Below are 17,747 nucleotides of genomic sequence, written 5' to 3'. Positions count from 1 at the left end.
AAGCCTACTACTGTCAACAGGTCATTGTGCCAACTGCTTCTCCATCCAGTTCCAAGGTGACAGGTACTTCACTTACCACTCATCCTTATCCATTAACTTTTGTTTTATCTCATGCAAAATCTCAACCAACCCATGCTGCTTTTGCAACTTCCATTCTTAACCATACTAAACCAAACACTTATGAACAAGCTGTGAAAAGTTTAGACTGGCGCAAAGCCATGGACAATGAGATTGCTGCTTTAGAATTGAACAAAACCTGGGATGTCATTGATCTGCCTATTGGAAAGAAGGCTATTGGTTCAAAATGGGTCTATCGAATTAAATACAACTCAGATGGGACCATTGAGAGACATAAGGCACGTTTACTTGCCAAGGGTTACACCCAAGAAGAGGGGCTTGATTACCATGAAACATTCTCACTTGTTGCCAAACTTGTAACAGTCAATACATTAGAAATAACATATAAATTTAAATATTTTTCACATAAATTACATTTTGGGGGTCCCAACATGATTCATTCATTTGACGATTTTATATTATGCGATAGGTACCAGCCACTTGCCTTTTCAAACCAATAAAAAAAATTATTTTCCATAAAAAGCTTTATGCATTAATGCTGGAATAAACCCAAACCATCAATTGTTCGCTCACACAATACTATATCCCGTCTAGATCTGACTTGTCTCCTGTGCAAAAATAACAGGACATTTCTTGCTATAAAATTTAATGGCCAGTATTGCTTGTTGACAAGCTGTACCTCTTAATTTTTTCCTCTTATGAGCTTTTCAGTTTTCCCCCATTACGGTGTACCATTGCACTCATTTCAATCAAATTCTTCCACGCTTCCACTTACAAGAACTTTACAGATGGCTAAAATATTTCATCCATTCAATATAATTTCAAAATTGATATTTGCAGTTCTAATTGTAATGTGTGCAAAATTTTAAGAAATTTTCTTTAAAAAAAAAAAAAAAAAATTAGGTGAAGTGTGTGGTGTGTACAGGGGATGATAAGTAAAATTATTCTTATATTAACTAATAATTTATATAGAATATATCAATTAAATAATAGGAATAATATAAATCAATAATTAATTAAAAAAAGATAAAAAAGATTTAATTTATAATTAAATCAAGTTTACAAAACACTAGATATTGTCCATACCAAAAACAAACAAAATGTAAATAAAAGATAGAAACTACTAAGATCTCAACTCTTTGCACACATCCTCGAATGCAGCTAAGTGTGTCTCTATCGTGACCTGAGTCGCAGACATGACATCAATCTTTGTACGTAACGTAGACATGGCAGTACGAACCTCCGTACACACTGCATCGATTACCGCTGATGTGTGGCCGGTGATTTCTACATGCACTATAACGCCCATCTCCTCAAGAGTAGTTGTGCATGATGCCTCGGCTTGCCTGGATGTCTCACCAGCCGATACTTCATGATCTCTGGTTGTACATCTCTCTGAGCATTAACCTGGTCTGGAACAGGTTCATGAAGACAAAGTCTCAAGTGTCTCGTGCTTCATGACAAGGTGGTGCTGTTGATCAGTCTCATTGGCTCCCGTTTATGCTTGGCAACATCTGGCATGACCCCGGCATATAGCAGAAATCAAGTGATCATGATCCCGAATGGAAGCATATCCGTCGTAACATACCGGGCCTCTGATCGAATCCTATCAAATATATGCCCCACTAGGTTGACAGGAACGCCACGAGCGACACGTATCAGAAACTTTGCCCAATCCATGCCAACCTATATCTTATGCTGCCGAGGGTCAATATTGTTGGTGATAATCAAATTCATGATCTTGAAGAAAGAAGATAGATCTGCCTACTTGATGTTCTTCGTCCCATCATACAGAGGAGCACCTAGATCAACAACCAAGTCCCTCACCTCATGATCAACGAGGGCATCGAACTCATTGATCCCTTGTCCTCAGCCATATCAACATCACATGAAGGATCAGACTCTCTAGGCACCACGTTCGGATACGCATCGCGTAGTCTAGGAATATCGAGAAATTCAGTGAATCCATCCACTGAAAGTATAACTGGAGCTCCTCAAATAGAGATCGTGTATGCCCCTCCGTCATCTGAGCTAGCACCACCGAGTTGTTTATAAAACTCATTGACGATGTCAATATAAGACACGAACTCCCATGTTTCTTCACTCTGATCTAAGATTGGTGCCCAACCATGATCGTTGAAGACTGATTGCAGGGAATGACCCTCCCAGATAAGAGTGAGGAAGTCAGAAATGTTTACCTGCCGCTCTAGTATGATAGTCATCTCTCGAACTGTATAGATGGAAGGTTTGCTTGGTCTGTCACGCATACGTCCCATATAAAACATTATCGACCTAAAATTTAAAAAATGTAAGCAATAAACATTCAAAAAATTATATACTAATAGCAATCTAATAAATTAATTGATAGAACAAGAAAATGTGATAAAAATAAATTAATTAGTTAATATTAATTATAAATTAATTATTAGTAATTTAATATTAATTTAATATTTAAAAAATGTGATAAATATTTATATTAATTTAATGATAATATAATGTGGAATAACATTTAATTGCTAGAACAATGAAATGTGATAAAAATAAATTAATTTGTTAATAATAATTAGAATATAATTATTATTCTAATTTAATATTAATTTAATATTTAATAAATGTGATAAATATTAATATTAATTTAATTATAATATAATGTGCATTAACATTCGTGTTTGGTTCATACCGTTCAAACGGTAACTGGATCGAACTCAGTTATGGCTAAGTCACCTTAGCGGCCATGAAAACTCATGGAATGCATCGATTTCATGGGTTCTTCAACAAATCACATTGAATACTTCATTTCTAAACATCCTATAGTAGATTTTCGGCCACCTATGGTGCCTATTGATTGAAAATTACAACTTTTCTAATTTAAACAAATATTACAACAAAACGATAAAAATAAACGGCAAAATAAATCTTGAGGAGCATACCGGTACTTGAGAGGAAGAGGCTTTGAGGGAGACGATGATTACAGCGACAACGACAGTGTTCGATGGTATTATCATATACTATAATATATACTATATATTCCTTTATACTTTACTATACTATAATATATATGATACTACATAATAATTAGATGATACTATATATTACTAAACTATAGTATAATATATATGTCTATATTATATTATAGTATACTATTACTTAAAACGTATAGTATAAAAAATAAATATAATTAAACATTTAGGAATAAATTTTCGAACTGTATATACTTACCGTTCGAATGCTATATTAGCCATTGAACGTTTTTAGCCACGAAGAAAAACGTTTGAACGTTTTCTAGGGTTTTTAGCATCTCCTGAAATAGTGGTGGGAATGTATCCTGCCAATCAATAAGCAATGGAACATCGTTCGAAAGGTACTTTAGTACTGTTCGACCACTTGCACGACAAATTGTCAAGCAGAAAAACTTGCGTGCTGAATTAATTTTCACGTTCGACCGCCAAATATTGTCGTTCGAACGCTCAATGAAAGGTTTAAACCCTTCTAGCCACCGTCAGTCCCTCATTTCATCATTCTTCTCCTTCAACCCAACGCACAGTTGAAATTTTTTCTCCAAAATCTTCCACAATCCTCCATTTTCTTCCAACAATCATTCATTCTATGCACATTACAAAGAGAGCTGCACACTTGTATTGATTAAAGGTATGATTTTTGTTAAACATAATTGTACATTAACTAATTTTTTTCATTGTATTGATTTTATAGTTTATATACATATTGTGTAGATGTTTATTGAAGTGTTTGGAGTTGCACACAAATTCTTTGAAGGTATGTTCGTGTTTTGTATATATAAACGATGCATTTGTGTGTTTATATCTGTTGTGAATTGATTTGTGATGTTCTGAATTGATATCTAAGGTTGTGGTTTATCTGTGTTTCACGTCTGAAATCTGGGTTGCAACCGTTCGAACACTATACTTTTCCATTCCAACGGTTTTTCCCGTTCAAATAGACTTCTACGGGTTCGAATGTTTGTACTCTACTCCTGATTTATATATGTTGAATGAAAAAATTATAAATAATAATTAAAAAACAATTAATACTTAAATTATAAATAATACATAAAAAATAATTAATGAAAGCTATAATGTGTAATTAAAAAATAAGTAATACTTAAATTATAATTAATACTTATAAAATAATAAGCACAAGAACTATTAATACTTAAATTAGAATTAATACTTAAAAAAATAATTATTTAAAAAACTATAATTAATACTTAAAAAATAAATAATATGTAAATTATAAATAATACTTGAATAATACTAAAGGCGTATATCCCAAGTATGATTAATAGATAATATTAATAGAAATGATAATAGGCTGTAAAACCAGCCATATGCATGATAACAGATAGAACAGGCAGTATAACTGACCATATGCATGAGAAAGTAAATAATATAGGAAAGATATATGAAATTAACTTCTTCATTAAAACATAATACTTACAAGGAGACTAATTCTCAAAGGAGTTGAAGATTGAAGACATTAGGAAAAGAAGATTGGGAGAGGACAGTGGAAAGATGGACTGGAACAGAGAGGTTTGAGCGAGAGAGGAAGGGATTTCAGATCAGGAGTTCTGAATGCCATTCTTTCCTCGTGAACCCCTTTATATAGACACTTAAACAGTAAGTATAATAATACATTAACAGTACCAGCCGACACTAAAAACAAGAACAGTATCAGCCGACGCTAAAAACAAACACAGTACAGGACACGTAAACTTGTATGTACAAAAACATTTGTTGTTTTGCTGGACAATAATAATCTTTTGGAGCGATAATATTCCTGACAACATCCGCCTATCATGTTGACTAATCGAAAAGTAATTTTCTTTTGGAGTCACATATTCTGAGGATCATAATTTGCTAATTCAAGTTCAAACGGGTCTTGAGAATCCATCAGATATACTGGATGATAAGGTTAGTAATCTTGAGACGGAGAGGCGGCTTGGTTACTTTGGGAGGCCTGTTGAGAAGGAGAGGCCTAATGAGCTGGTGATAATGTGGGTTGCTGTAGTGGAGATAATCTGGCTTGATGTTGTGCTTCTTCTTTATCGTCACTGTCTGATACTTGTGACATTGCTTCAACTAATTTTTTCAAATCCTTCTTGTTGGTAATGGATGCTAATTGTGCTTGAAATCTGCTTCGTTGGACTAGGACTTTTGGAGTTTTAGTAACTTTTGAAAATAATTTTAATATATGATCATAATTGTATTTTTCCCACCATTTGACAGAAACTTGGCGGGCTAGAAACATGATGGTTTTGAGAGAGGGATGAGGTTTGATAACATATTCCCATTTCATAATCCAATTTAATTTTGTTTTGAGAAAGAAGAGCAGAAGTGGTGAACAATGGTTTAATGCTGGTGGATTGTCATTTTGTGAAATGAAATTTCGGAGACTTTCTTGAAGGGGAAGAGGAAGGAGAAGAGGTTCAGATCCGTAATATTCCCACCATAGTGAGAACCATTTCGGGAGTGTGGTGATTTCTTGTAATTTGTCAAAATGAAGGAACCATGAATGACGCAGATTTTTATTTTGTTTTAGAAACATTTTTGTCCATGCTTGCTGTAATCATAGTAATTATAATAAGGAGGATCATATGGATGAGGGAACTTTCTTGTTAAATAGGATTTTTTCCCCATTGTTCCAAAGTGAGAACCTGTTTAATGGTGACTTTATGAAAAACAATAATTGGTGATGTAGGTGGAGAAGGTTGGGTTTGTAGAGAACAAAGAATTTCAGAGAGAATAATTGAGTCGGTATCTACTAATATGAATTCATAAAAATGCTGAGTTTTCTGAATATTTTGTGGAATATAATGCCAATCTGGTAAAAGGAAGGCATCAAGCAATTTCTGGGGGTCAGACAGGTGTTGAATTTCAGATTCAATAGGAAAGACTGGGTGCCAATGAGATTTGATGATAATAGCAGATGAAGAAGGTTGAGATAATAATGGGGGATTAATAATTTGGGAAGGAGAAGAGAAAGAGGGAGAAACAACTTTGGAATAGGTCGGTAATTTTGGAGAAGCTAATGGTGAAAATGAATTATAAGAGGGTCTAATGTTTTGTGGTAATGACCCCAATACCGTATATGGTCTTGGAGTTGCGGAGTGATAAGGTGAAGGATAAGGAGGAGATGGTGGCCGCGTGTATGAGGATTTGGATTTTACTGTGGCCTTTGAAGATGACATGATTTTCCCTGTAAGAATTTTCGGGATAGAAAATCAGGAAGAGAATTAGATTCTCCTTTAATATGTTCAATATCAAAATAAAAAATACTTAATATAGCTTGCCATCTGGCAAATATTTGCTTAGCAACCAGGTTTTTAACATCTTTAATCAAAACTTCCTTTGTTGATTTACAATCTATTCTAAGTAAAAACTTTTGATTCAACAAATCATCTTGAAATTTAGAAATATATAATACAATAGCTAGAATTTCTTTTTTAATAGTACTATAATTCTTTTGGGCAGGATTCCAACATCCTGAATGAAATCGAACAATTTGTTCCAAAATAGCTGATAATTTTTGTTTCATAATTCCTCCATATCCAAGATCAGAGGTATTTGTTTCAACGATTTTAAAGGTATGTGGAGATGGAATTCCTAAGCATGGTAATTTCTTAACATGAGCCTTAATTTGTTTTATAATATTAGTATGTTTATCTGTCCAAGGAGGTGGGTTCTTTTTAATCTTTTAAATAATGGTTTACATAATGGCCTGAGAGATTGATAGAAGTCAGCAACATAATTGAGACTTCCTAAAAATCTCTGTAATTGGTTTTTATCTTTTATTTCGTCTGGAAATTTATCAGCAAATTCTATAACTCTGCTAATTGGTGTAATAGTTCCTTGATAAATCTCATGTCCAAGGAATCTAATTTTATCATGAAATAATTTTATTTTAGGTGATGAAACTACTAATCCATTTTGTTTGATGATTTGAATGAAAGTATTTTAATGTTTCTAATGTTGTTCAATAGATGAAGAAAATATTAATATATCATCTATATAAACTATCGAAAAATGGGTAAAATGGGTAAATATTGCATTCATAATATTTTGGAATTCACTAGGGGCATTTTTTAATCCAAATGACATAACGTTCCATTCAAAATGTCCAAAAGTTACTATAAATGTTGTTTCATATCAGTCTTTTTCAGCAATTTGAATTTGTCAAAATCCACTTTTCATATCAAATTTTGAAAATACAGTAGCATTATAAAGTCTAGATAATAAATCTTTTTTATTGGAAATTGGATATCTAATCCATTGTAATACTTTATTTAGAGGTTTGTAATTGATGACTAGGTGAGGAACTCCTCTTTCTAATTCTGCCTGTTTTTTAACATAAAAACCAGCACAACTCCATGGTGATTTACTTTTTCTTATTAATCATTTTTATCTTAAATCCTCAATTTCTTTTTCACAGTATTCTAATAATTCATTATTCATTTGGATAGGTCTAGCCTTGGTTGGAATATTTTTCTCAGAAAAATCTTTTTCATAAGGTAATTCAACTATATGCTGTTTTCTGTTCCAGAAAGCATTAGGTAGGTTAGAGCATACTTCATTTTCAATTATAGTTTTAAAATTTTTAATTTTTTGGGTTAATAACGGGTCTTTTAGTTGTTCTTGGATTCTTTTATATTTTAATTCTTGTTTTAAAAAACTTATCTGATTTTCTTTTGTTCTAATTCTATTTTTTCTTAAAAAATTAATTTCTTTGGTTAATGAAATTTCTTTTAAAGAGTTAATTTCTTTTGATACTAGAGGAAATAAGAATTTAAATTGGATTTCTTGTCCAAGTATTTTAGTAAAAATTCCTTCTTCTATTACAGAGAAAGGATAAAGTAGAGCAAGAAAATGATTTCCTACTATTACTTTAGTATTAATATTTTTTACTAAAATAAATGTTGTTTTAAAACAAATTCCATTATTACAGATGTGTGCATTGGATAATTTATAATTTATATTTAATTTTGTTCCATTAGCTTGGGATAATGTTTCTTTTATCTTTTCAAAATATTTAGAGGGTATTAGTCCTTCTTGTATACAATTTAAATCTGCTCTTGTATCTAAGGGGGCAATTGTAGTAAAAGAAAATTCTTGGTTAATTGAAATTGTTACCTCAGCATACCATTTTTGAAAATTTATCTTTTCAGGGATATTAATGAAACTATCTGTTTCATCCTTTATAGCTAAAGTTGAACATTCTCCTTGTTCTTTATCATGTTCTTTATTATAAAAATTATTTCCGTTATTCTCTATTTTTAATAGTATAATTTCTTGTAATAATTGTTCATTTGAAACTTCTAGTTTAAGATTTGATGTCTTTAAATTTTTAATCCCCTGTTTTATCTCATTGATTTCTTGTTGTATATCTTGTATCTTAATTTTCTGTTTGTCGGTTTTAAATCTTTCTATTATTTCTGAAAAATTATAAGGTGTTGAGGATGTCATTACTGAAGAATTTTGATTACTAAAAGTATCTTTTAACTTTTCTAAGTAATCTTTTCTTTCTTGAGGGTTACTAATTTTGTCTATTAATTCTAATATAATGTCTTATTGCCTTGAAAGTATATTAATAGTCTTATTACAGATACAATTATCTTTATTCAGACAATTACAAATCTGTACTTCATCCTCTTCTGATTCATTATCAGAAGATTGTTCTGAAAAACTTGATTCTTTTAATTGATAGATTTCTTCTTCTTCTGAAGAACTATCTTCCTCTTCACTTGAATGTATTATAAAAATATCAAATAATCTGTCTTTTAATGCCTCGGATATATCTAATTCATTAATCTGTTGTTTGACTTTACAATTAGATTTATAATGTCCAACTATTCCGCATTTATAACAAACAATCTGTTTTTTTTATTAGTTTTTTTAGGACTTTTTAATGGCTTATTATACGTTTGTTTCTCTTTTATCTTTTTATAGGGTTTTTTTGTATTTTCGTCTTTTATTAGAATAATTTTTGTAAACTTTTTTCCCTTTTTTATGTCTTCTTGAAGGAGCTAATAATGGAGTATAGCCAAATTGTTCATAAAATGTACCTAATTCTTTTCTAGCAAATTTCTTTTCTTTCTCCATTTGCTTTTTTAACCTTAAATCATTGCACATAGTTAATGCAGTCCTATTAATTTTACTTATTATATCACCATATGTGAGATTATGAAAATCAATAGTACTATCTGATCTTAATAATGATTCTCGTACCTTTTGGGCGAAATAATATGGAAGTCCGGCTATGAACTTTTCCTTCCAGTATGGCTGTTGGCAATCATTTCTGATCATAACTTTAGTTAGAAATACATCTTTATACCAACGGAAATCAGATAATTGGGGGCATTTTAAATTAATCAATAAATCACTAGTTCTTTCTTTGAATTGAACAGGATCACCAACAAAGTGTTTAGTTAATGCATATTTTATGTATTTACAACATCTTCTATGGGTAAATCATTTTCAGTTTTAATCATTTGCTTGTTTTCATCATATTTATAAGCATTTAATATTTGTGACCTTTGTTCGTATGAAAGATAGTGATCCTACCAGCCTTTAATTGGCTAGTAAACCCTGTGATAATAATGTGTGCTACTTGATGATCAGTCTTTCTATTACTTTTATAGACGTTGGCAACCATAATTATTTCTTGAAAATGATTTAATATTTCATACTCAGATAATCCAACTATATTCCATTCATATAATACATCTGGTGCGAAAGCAGATCTTACTATATGTTCTCTTTCCTCGAATTGCATATCCGGCGGAGTGGGCCTAGGATACCAATTTCGAGTAATAGAAACATGATGTTTAGAATCTCTAACTGAAAAGCTATTAACATAATCTCCTCTAACCATATTTATTTGTAGATCTTGATTTTTAAATTGGTTTTCAATATTACTAATTTTAGAGTCAGATAATACAGGTGAGTCTGTCTTACTTAATACATTAATATGAGGTTGTTTTAAGGTAGACGCAGTATTACTAATAGTTAATTTTTCTAATTTACTAGAGATTTGTTCTAATAAATCATTTTTGCTTTTAGAAAAAGTAGTTTTTAAATGAGATGGAATCTCGTGGGGAACAAACAAAGGGGTTTCTTTTTCTTTTTTAATAGTGGGTTTTATATAAGATATTTGGGCTTCAATTCTTTCTAATTGTTTACCCATAGTTTTTAAATATAAATTGGTATAATTATTTTGTTGAATTATATTATCAAGATTTTTATCAGTATTTGTAATATTATGTTTTTTAATTGGTGAAACTAAAATTTGAGTGTTTCTTTGATTAAACTTGATAACTTCAAAAAGGGGTATTCCTCATAAATAGTTTGGTTATTTTCTCCTTTAATCCATTGGTTAGTAGTCCTGTTTATAGTAGATAATCGATTAGATTTATATATCTCAAACCATGTTAAGAAAGGTATATTAGTCTGTATTTTTTCTAAATCCTCATAATATTTTTCTTGAATATAATCTCTTTTTAATTTTGTAAAAGTTGAGAAAAATATTATTCTTTTGTGACTATTTTCTTCTTTCATATAATCTTGTTTGAGATATTCCTTATTGATTTTAAAGCCTTATTTATTCTGGGTATATATTTAGGCATCATCTTCAACTACTTGTGAGTACGTTGGGGAAAAAGGTTCAAGTTCTTTTTCAGAATTACGAGAGGTGGATACTTTATCAGGATGGCTAACAGTATATATTGGTGTATCAATAATATTTCCATGAATAATTCCCCGAATCTATGTGTCAAGATTCTGGGATCTAGTATCAAAAATTAGAGATTTATTCCGAGTGATTGATGTAAATGCAGATCTAGGTGTCTGATAACTAGAGGGTGCTGGAGAAAAATAATGTGGAAATGATCTTCTAAAAGGTTGAAAAGCTATTTGAACTGTTCCGTCTGCTTTTTGATCTATATATTTAAGATCATCTTTAGAATTATTTTCTATCTTAGGTAATGGGATAATATTCTCTAATTTCCATTCATTTGGAAGTGTAATTTGGTTCCAATTAATTTGTTCAGGAATTTGTATACTAGAGTTTTGTGTACTAGATTGAAATAGTAATGTATATCCTTTTGGACTGATAATAAGAGCTTGTGGTTCTAATGTTGTTTTCATTAATTTATAGTGGATCCTATAAACTACTGTTAAAGGATGTGATCTTTTCATCATATGATAACCATTTGTTTTAATATTTAATATTAAAGAATGTAAGATATTGTTATCAAATAATGAAAGGGAATAATTGGGATAGCAATGAAAATAAACTGGTCCTTTAAACAGATTTGATTCTATCATTCCAAGTAAGGAATCATGAAAGTTATAGTGCATTCCATCTCTTAAACAGAGTAATACTGAGGTGTTTAATCCACTTCTAGTAAGTGGTTTTATAGCCACTTGTACTAATCCAATATGTATGAAAGAGTATTTCTGTTATTTGTGATGAGTAATTGCTTCCTTTGTTAATAGGTGTAACGATTATAATTATTATTTAAACTAATACTTTTTTTTACTGTTTTAATTGAGTAATTTGTAAGAAATGATATTTTAGAAAAAGTACACTGTTTGTATATTTGATGATTTGGAAGATTAGGAATTGTCCAGTCTTGTAAGTTTCTTTCTATATCTATTATACTGTAATCTTCTTGATTGATGTTATTAGGTTCTGTGAGAATAATATTAGTGGGTTCCTTAGGTTTGAATAAAGATTTCATTGAAACGGTTTTTAAGCAAAGATTTCCTATATCCAAAAGGGAATAAGTAGATTAAGATCTTGAAGGAACACCACATGGACCACCCTTAAAGCCTTATGCATAAATGGACTGACCATCGATTTTTCATGGTTTACCAACACAAACTTCTCAATATACTTCTTCTTCTTTAGTTATGGGTTATCCTTGTAAAAATCCGTATCAGTGATTTTTTTTTTTTTTTTATAAAGCAAGAATCCTTAAATGATTTCTTACACTTTTAATTTCGTTTCTTAAAAAGGTGCAGTCAACTTCTAGATATTCTATTGCTGCTTCTCTACTTTGATATATGTGATATTTAGTCATCATTAATGTATAATCTTGTCTCATCAATTGCTGTTGTCTTTTAAGATTTTTTATGTTATCCATTAAGATTTCTAAATCAAGTCTTAAATTATATTATGTACATTTTAACTCATACAAATCACGAAAGACAGTATTACGAGCATAATAATAATCCATCATAAAGTATTCAAAATTAAATAGCAATTAAAATAGCAATATAAAAGGTAAACAGTATAAAAGATGATTTATTAAAAAACTGTTAAACATATTTAATTAGAATAGTTAGAATGAGTCTTAAAAAATACTTTATATTTAGTATGAAAATAGTATAAAACAATCGTAAAAATACATATCACTTAAAATAAGAATATTATAAAAAATAATTAATGAAAAAATTATAATTAATACTTAGAAAATAAATAATACTTAAAAAAATACTATACTTAATAATAGTAAAAAAAAGATATTAAAAAACTCTTTATATATTTAATTAGAATATTTAGAATGAGAATAGTCTTAAAAATTACTTAATATTTAATTTGAAAATAATTTAAAACAATAATAAAAATACATAATACTTAAAAATACATTTTGTTGTATTGTATGATTGTATTCTCGTATCTTGTATTGTTATTGTGTGATACTATCGTATCTTTTATGTCGTATCAAAATAACCCTTAGACCCATTCGAGAGTTATCAATCCTGTTATATGTCGGTGCACACGACCAAACAAGCATATTTGGAGAATTATGGAGAGATGCTGCCGAAATTTCATTAGATGTGACAAATAATAGTTGGTAGGTTGACGATTATGATCTTACAATCCCGAATGAGATAGGACCAACTACTCAGTAAAATGAAGAAATTGCATAATATGTTAGATAAATGCTTGCTTGTTGATGCACGTGACTATCTGTAATAGGGTATTAAACATATATAAGAGTTGGATATGAGTTAAATATCGGTTAGGTGAGGATTACAATATATATGCTGCAGGTGTTAAGAAATCTTTGGAGTTCGCATCATGTACAGTTGGTAGTGACTTTAATGACCCGATCCCATATTATTAGGGATAAATTATAGATAATTTTATTAGCCTCAATAAATGAGTTAAAACCCATAAGAGAGTTTATCGAATAAGTTATATTTATTTTAAACTAGAGTTAAGGCTCCATTAATTTTTTTTTTAAACTCCAAGCTCATGAGTGTTAGACTCCAAACACTATACCATTTTGCTTTCCTTTTCATAATAAAACTCTTAGCTATCGGACTTCCTTCTATAAATCTCAACCACACACGAATCTAGTTCCACTCCCATGCATGTACGTCTTTCTTTCTTCATCACTAGGGTTTTCCGTTGGTCTATATATAGAGACTCATTACGCTCAAAATGAACCTGCCCAAGGATTTGGTTGCTGTAGCCAGCCCCTCACGTTCCTAGACTATCATGCCGCCTCCTCCCCTCAAACCCGAACGCCCAAGCTGCTCCCTTTACCGTGAACTACCAAGGAAACAAGACCTACGCAAGCCGGAAACCACCCACATCCCTTCCTCCCTCACATCTCACGGCCTCCACTCAGTGGCTATCACCACATCCCCTCAAACCAAAACACTCCCAAGCCGCAAGTCCTCCACCATTAGTCTTTCATTCATGCATCAAACCACTGCAAGCCACCGGGAACCCATTGAACAGAACCAACCTGAAGCCAAGCCAACCACGTCACATCTCCTCACTTAGACCACCACTGTGCCCAGCCACCGAAATTTCACTATAGAGTACTTTGTTTTGCACCACCAAAAACAGAGGATTTTTCTCCCCACTGTGAGCCACTTCCCAGCCACCTCACGGCACCAACGCCCTCCACGTCGTCATCACACTGCACAGAAAGTGCCGCCTGGCACCTCACGCTAGCCTGAACCACCACTAGTTGTTGATCACGGTAAGCCCACTGCCCACTGCCTCTCGCGTAAGTCCATTTCCAAATGCATGAAACCAAAAGTATGAATTTTAGGTGGTTTAGTTAAATTACAAAAATGCCCTTGCCTTTTTAGGATTAAAAGTTGAGAATAATTTACTGTTAGGTTTAGGAAATATAGGATTATTTTAGTTGTTTAGATTTTAAATAAAATCACATGTTTAATTAGAAATTTATGCAAATTACGTATTTATTTTTATAGGCGACCGATTATGTGTTGAAAGTAGTAGATTAACGCTACGAGGTAAGTAGTATGATCATACCCTTACACGTATGTACAGTAAACGATATGTCTTTTAAAGAAATATTATGCATGTATGCCCTCCATTGAAAGCCCCTTTTTACGTATCCAAGTCGTGATAAAATTATGAAAATTCATGATTTTATATGAAGGTTTATGTATTAAATTATTTATGAAAATTCATGATTTTATGAAAGGAGGGATGCATTAAAAGATTTATGAAAGTCATGATTTTATGTGAGATTTATGCATTAAAATAATTTATAAAAAGCCATGCATGATTTTATATAAATATTTATGCATTAAAATATTTATGAAAAATCATGATTTTATGTGAGGAAACATGTATCACAGAATGTTATGAATGAATGCGATTTCATCTGAAATCTATGCTATGACAAGTATGCAAGTATGATTATGATGAAGTATGAATGATAAGATATGTACCGGCCTATGTTATGATATGAAGACGGTACCTATGTTTTGGGCATATTGCATTGCTAGGTCGTACATACTGGTAGTGCACCCAGTATGTCTTCCTTATGTATGGATTCCGCAACTCGTGGCCACGGGCAAAATCAAAATCTACTTAGATTCGCTAACCCTAACTTACAGGGGTCAACAGTGGGTATCGGCCTATGATAAGTGAAAGATAATTTCATGTTTATGTTATTTACGTATATATTTATGAGTATGAACATTTTTTAAGAAAATTCGATGTTTATTATGTTTACTGTATGATGTTGATCAGTATTTGACTCATTTTCGTATATTTTTATGTTTTTAACCACCCCAGGTGATGATCTTTATGAAGATGGGATTGCAGGACAAGACTTGACCCCGAGAGGTGAGGCAGAGGCCTAGACAGATTATGCTATGATTAATTTTATGATTTAAGTTTAAATAAATTATTTTGATAATCACAAGAGACTTTAGTATTGTTTTTAAATAAGTGCTTCTGCAAACTCTATTATGGATTTTAAGTATTTAATAAAATTTGTTTTATTTATGGAATCTGGCACTTCATTAAGAAGAAAAAAATTTTAAGTTCAAGTTTAGTAGCATACCGGTTTTTCAAAAATTCTAAAAATGTCTTTATTGGGAGCGAGGTGTTACAATGACAATCATATTAGATGCCCATGCCGACAATGCAATAATTTGCATTCTCATAAGATAGACTTGGTGAGAGAGCATTTGTTTCTCAAAGGTATTGACCAAGGTCATACTGATTGGGTCTTACACGAAGAATCATATCTAGCGTCATTCTAGTCTCGACACAAAGAAAAAAACATTGATGAACATGTACATCCATTGGTTGTTGGTGATGAATAGGAAGAGGATATGGAGCAAATGTTGGGTGACATTGGTGCAGTAATGTTTGTGGATGAAGGTGATACAAACTCATCAAATTCAAATGATTCGGGCCATAACACTTTTACACGCTTGTGGAATGGTTCACAACGTGAGTTATATCCAGGATGTAGAAGGCACATCAAGTTGTCATTTACAGTTAGACTGTTTCATATAAAATTCATGTGCTGAATATCTATTAAGGTTATCAATATGTTGCTCGAGCTGTTTAAAGAGACACTTCCATCAGACAATATTTTACCTTACAACTTCTATGAAGCAAAACAGTTGAAAAGTGGACTTAGGTTTGACTACAACGTAATACATGCATGTAAGAATGACTTTGTGTTATTTTGGTGAAAGAATGAGCAGCTGAACGAGTATCTCATTTGCCATGAATCACAATGGACAACGGAGAAGTAGAATGTGCCGTGAAAGGTTGTACGCTACTTTCCATTGATACCTAGATTGCATCAGTTATTTAGGTCACATTTAACAGCTGTGAAAATGACATGAAGCTCATCATCTAGAGTCAGAAATGATAATATTTTGTCACATCCTGTAGACTCTCAAGTTTTGAAAGGACTTGATTTGGGTCAATCTCTTCAAGAAGCAAGTCTCTGATTCCAGTATGTGTCCAATATGCGAAAGAAACAATTGTCCATGTGTTGTAAGGATGTCCTGCAATATCAAATGTGTGGGCAGAAGATGAGAGTCCTGTGAAAAAATGGTGTAATGTAGAGATGGGGTTTGCTGAGCTGTGGGCTGCTGTGAAAGAAAAGTTGACTAAAGAGGAGGTGGAGCTTATGGCTTACACTATGAGAAGGATATAGGAACATGTTGGTCTTTGAAAATAAATTTGATGAGCCAAGAAAAGTACTCAAAGATGCAAAACAAGCTATGAAAGAATTTAAAGATGCTAATCAACACTAGCAAAGAGGAATGCATGCCAGAATTTCAAGAAGAGAAGATGTGAGATGGGAAAAGCCAGAGGGGGAAGTGTTAAGGTGAATTGGGATGTTGCGGTGGACTCTCATATTAAAAGGTGGGGACAGGTGTTGTGGTGAGGGATGACCAGGGGGAGGTTGTGGCAAGTTTGTGCTCTATAGAGAATCAAGAGGAGGCCTGTTTAGCAAAGGCCGTGGCAGTTAGAAGAGCAACAATTTTGTCTACGGAGCTAGGACTTGTAAGGGTGATGTTGGATGGTGATTCACATATTGTAGTGAAGGACTTGTGCAGTAGTGATGATGTGTTGATCGAATATGGGGTTCTGATAGATGATACCAAAAAAAAAAAAAAAATTCTTAAATCAAAGGCAGATTGAAATGTAAGGTTTGTATATATAGAGGCTAACAAAGTAGCTCATATACTTGCAAAAATAGCTTTATCTAGTGCAGAGGAGAGGGTGTGGATAGAAGAAGACCCTCGATAGATAACAAATAATATTCTCAGTGAGAAATATTGTATTGATTGAACTATGTTCATATATATTCAATAAAGGTATACAGTTATTCTAAAAAAAAACACTCTTCTTGACGTAGCATTACCTTGTGCTATCATATAATTTACTATATATATATATATATACACATATAAAACAAAACGGAATTCAAAAATTGATGAGAATGCAAAGTGTCATATTTTTCTCCCTTAATTTTTCGTCTTTTATACTTATTTGGTGCCTAAATATACTCATTATTCTTATATTTTTATTTAAGAAGCAAACGGAGTCGTTTAATGCAAAACAAATTTAATTGGGCGGTTTTGGACAGTTTCGACACTACTTCATAATCTGGGAATAACTCTCTTATCCAACCTCCGATTGAGATGATTCAAGATGCTATGGAACACCAAGACAAGGATCTACAACTTTAATGTTTTGAGGTTTGAAAGATACTGGCTGAATAATGGTCAAAATGGGGCTTGAAGTTGATGCACTTGCACTGTTGACTTTTCAGAATGTTTGGCCTTATCGTGCAATTCAAATATGCAATTTAATTGCAGATGTTTTGGAGATCTGGTGCACGA

General features: G+C 31.9%; 1 protein-coding gene across 1 annotated transcript in view; it reads left to right on the top strand.

The window, feature by feature from the left end:
- The first annotated feature begins 218 nt into the window (after positions 1 to 218).
- LOC121242299 (uncharacterized mitochondrial protein AtMg00820-like) overlaps positions 219 to 17,747 on the top strand; it is a 28,043-nt gene continuing 10,514 nt past the window's right edge. Inside the window, exon 1 of the mRNA XM_041140185.1 lies at positions 219 to 434. Within this exon, the coding sequence (XP_040996119.1) occupies positions 219 to 434 (216 nt within the window). The remainder of the gene's footprint in view (positions 435 to 17,747) is intronic.

This window comes from Juglans microcarpa x Juglans regia, chromosome 8D (assembly GCF_004785595.1).
Source record: "Juglans microcarpa x Juglans regia isolate MS1-56 chromosome 8D, Jm3101_v1.0, whole genome shotgun sequence".
Lineage (NCBI taxonomy): Eukaryota > Viridiplantae > Streptophyta > Magnoliopsida > Fagales > Juglandaceae > Juglans > Juglans microcarpa x Juglans regia.
This window is presented reverse-complemented; position numbering and strand designations above follow the sequence as displayed.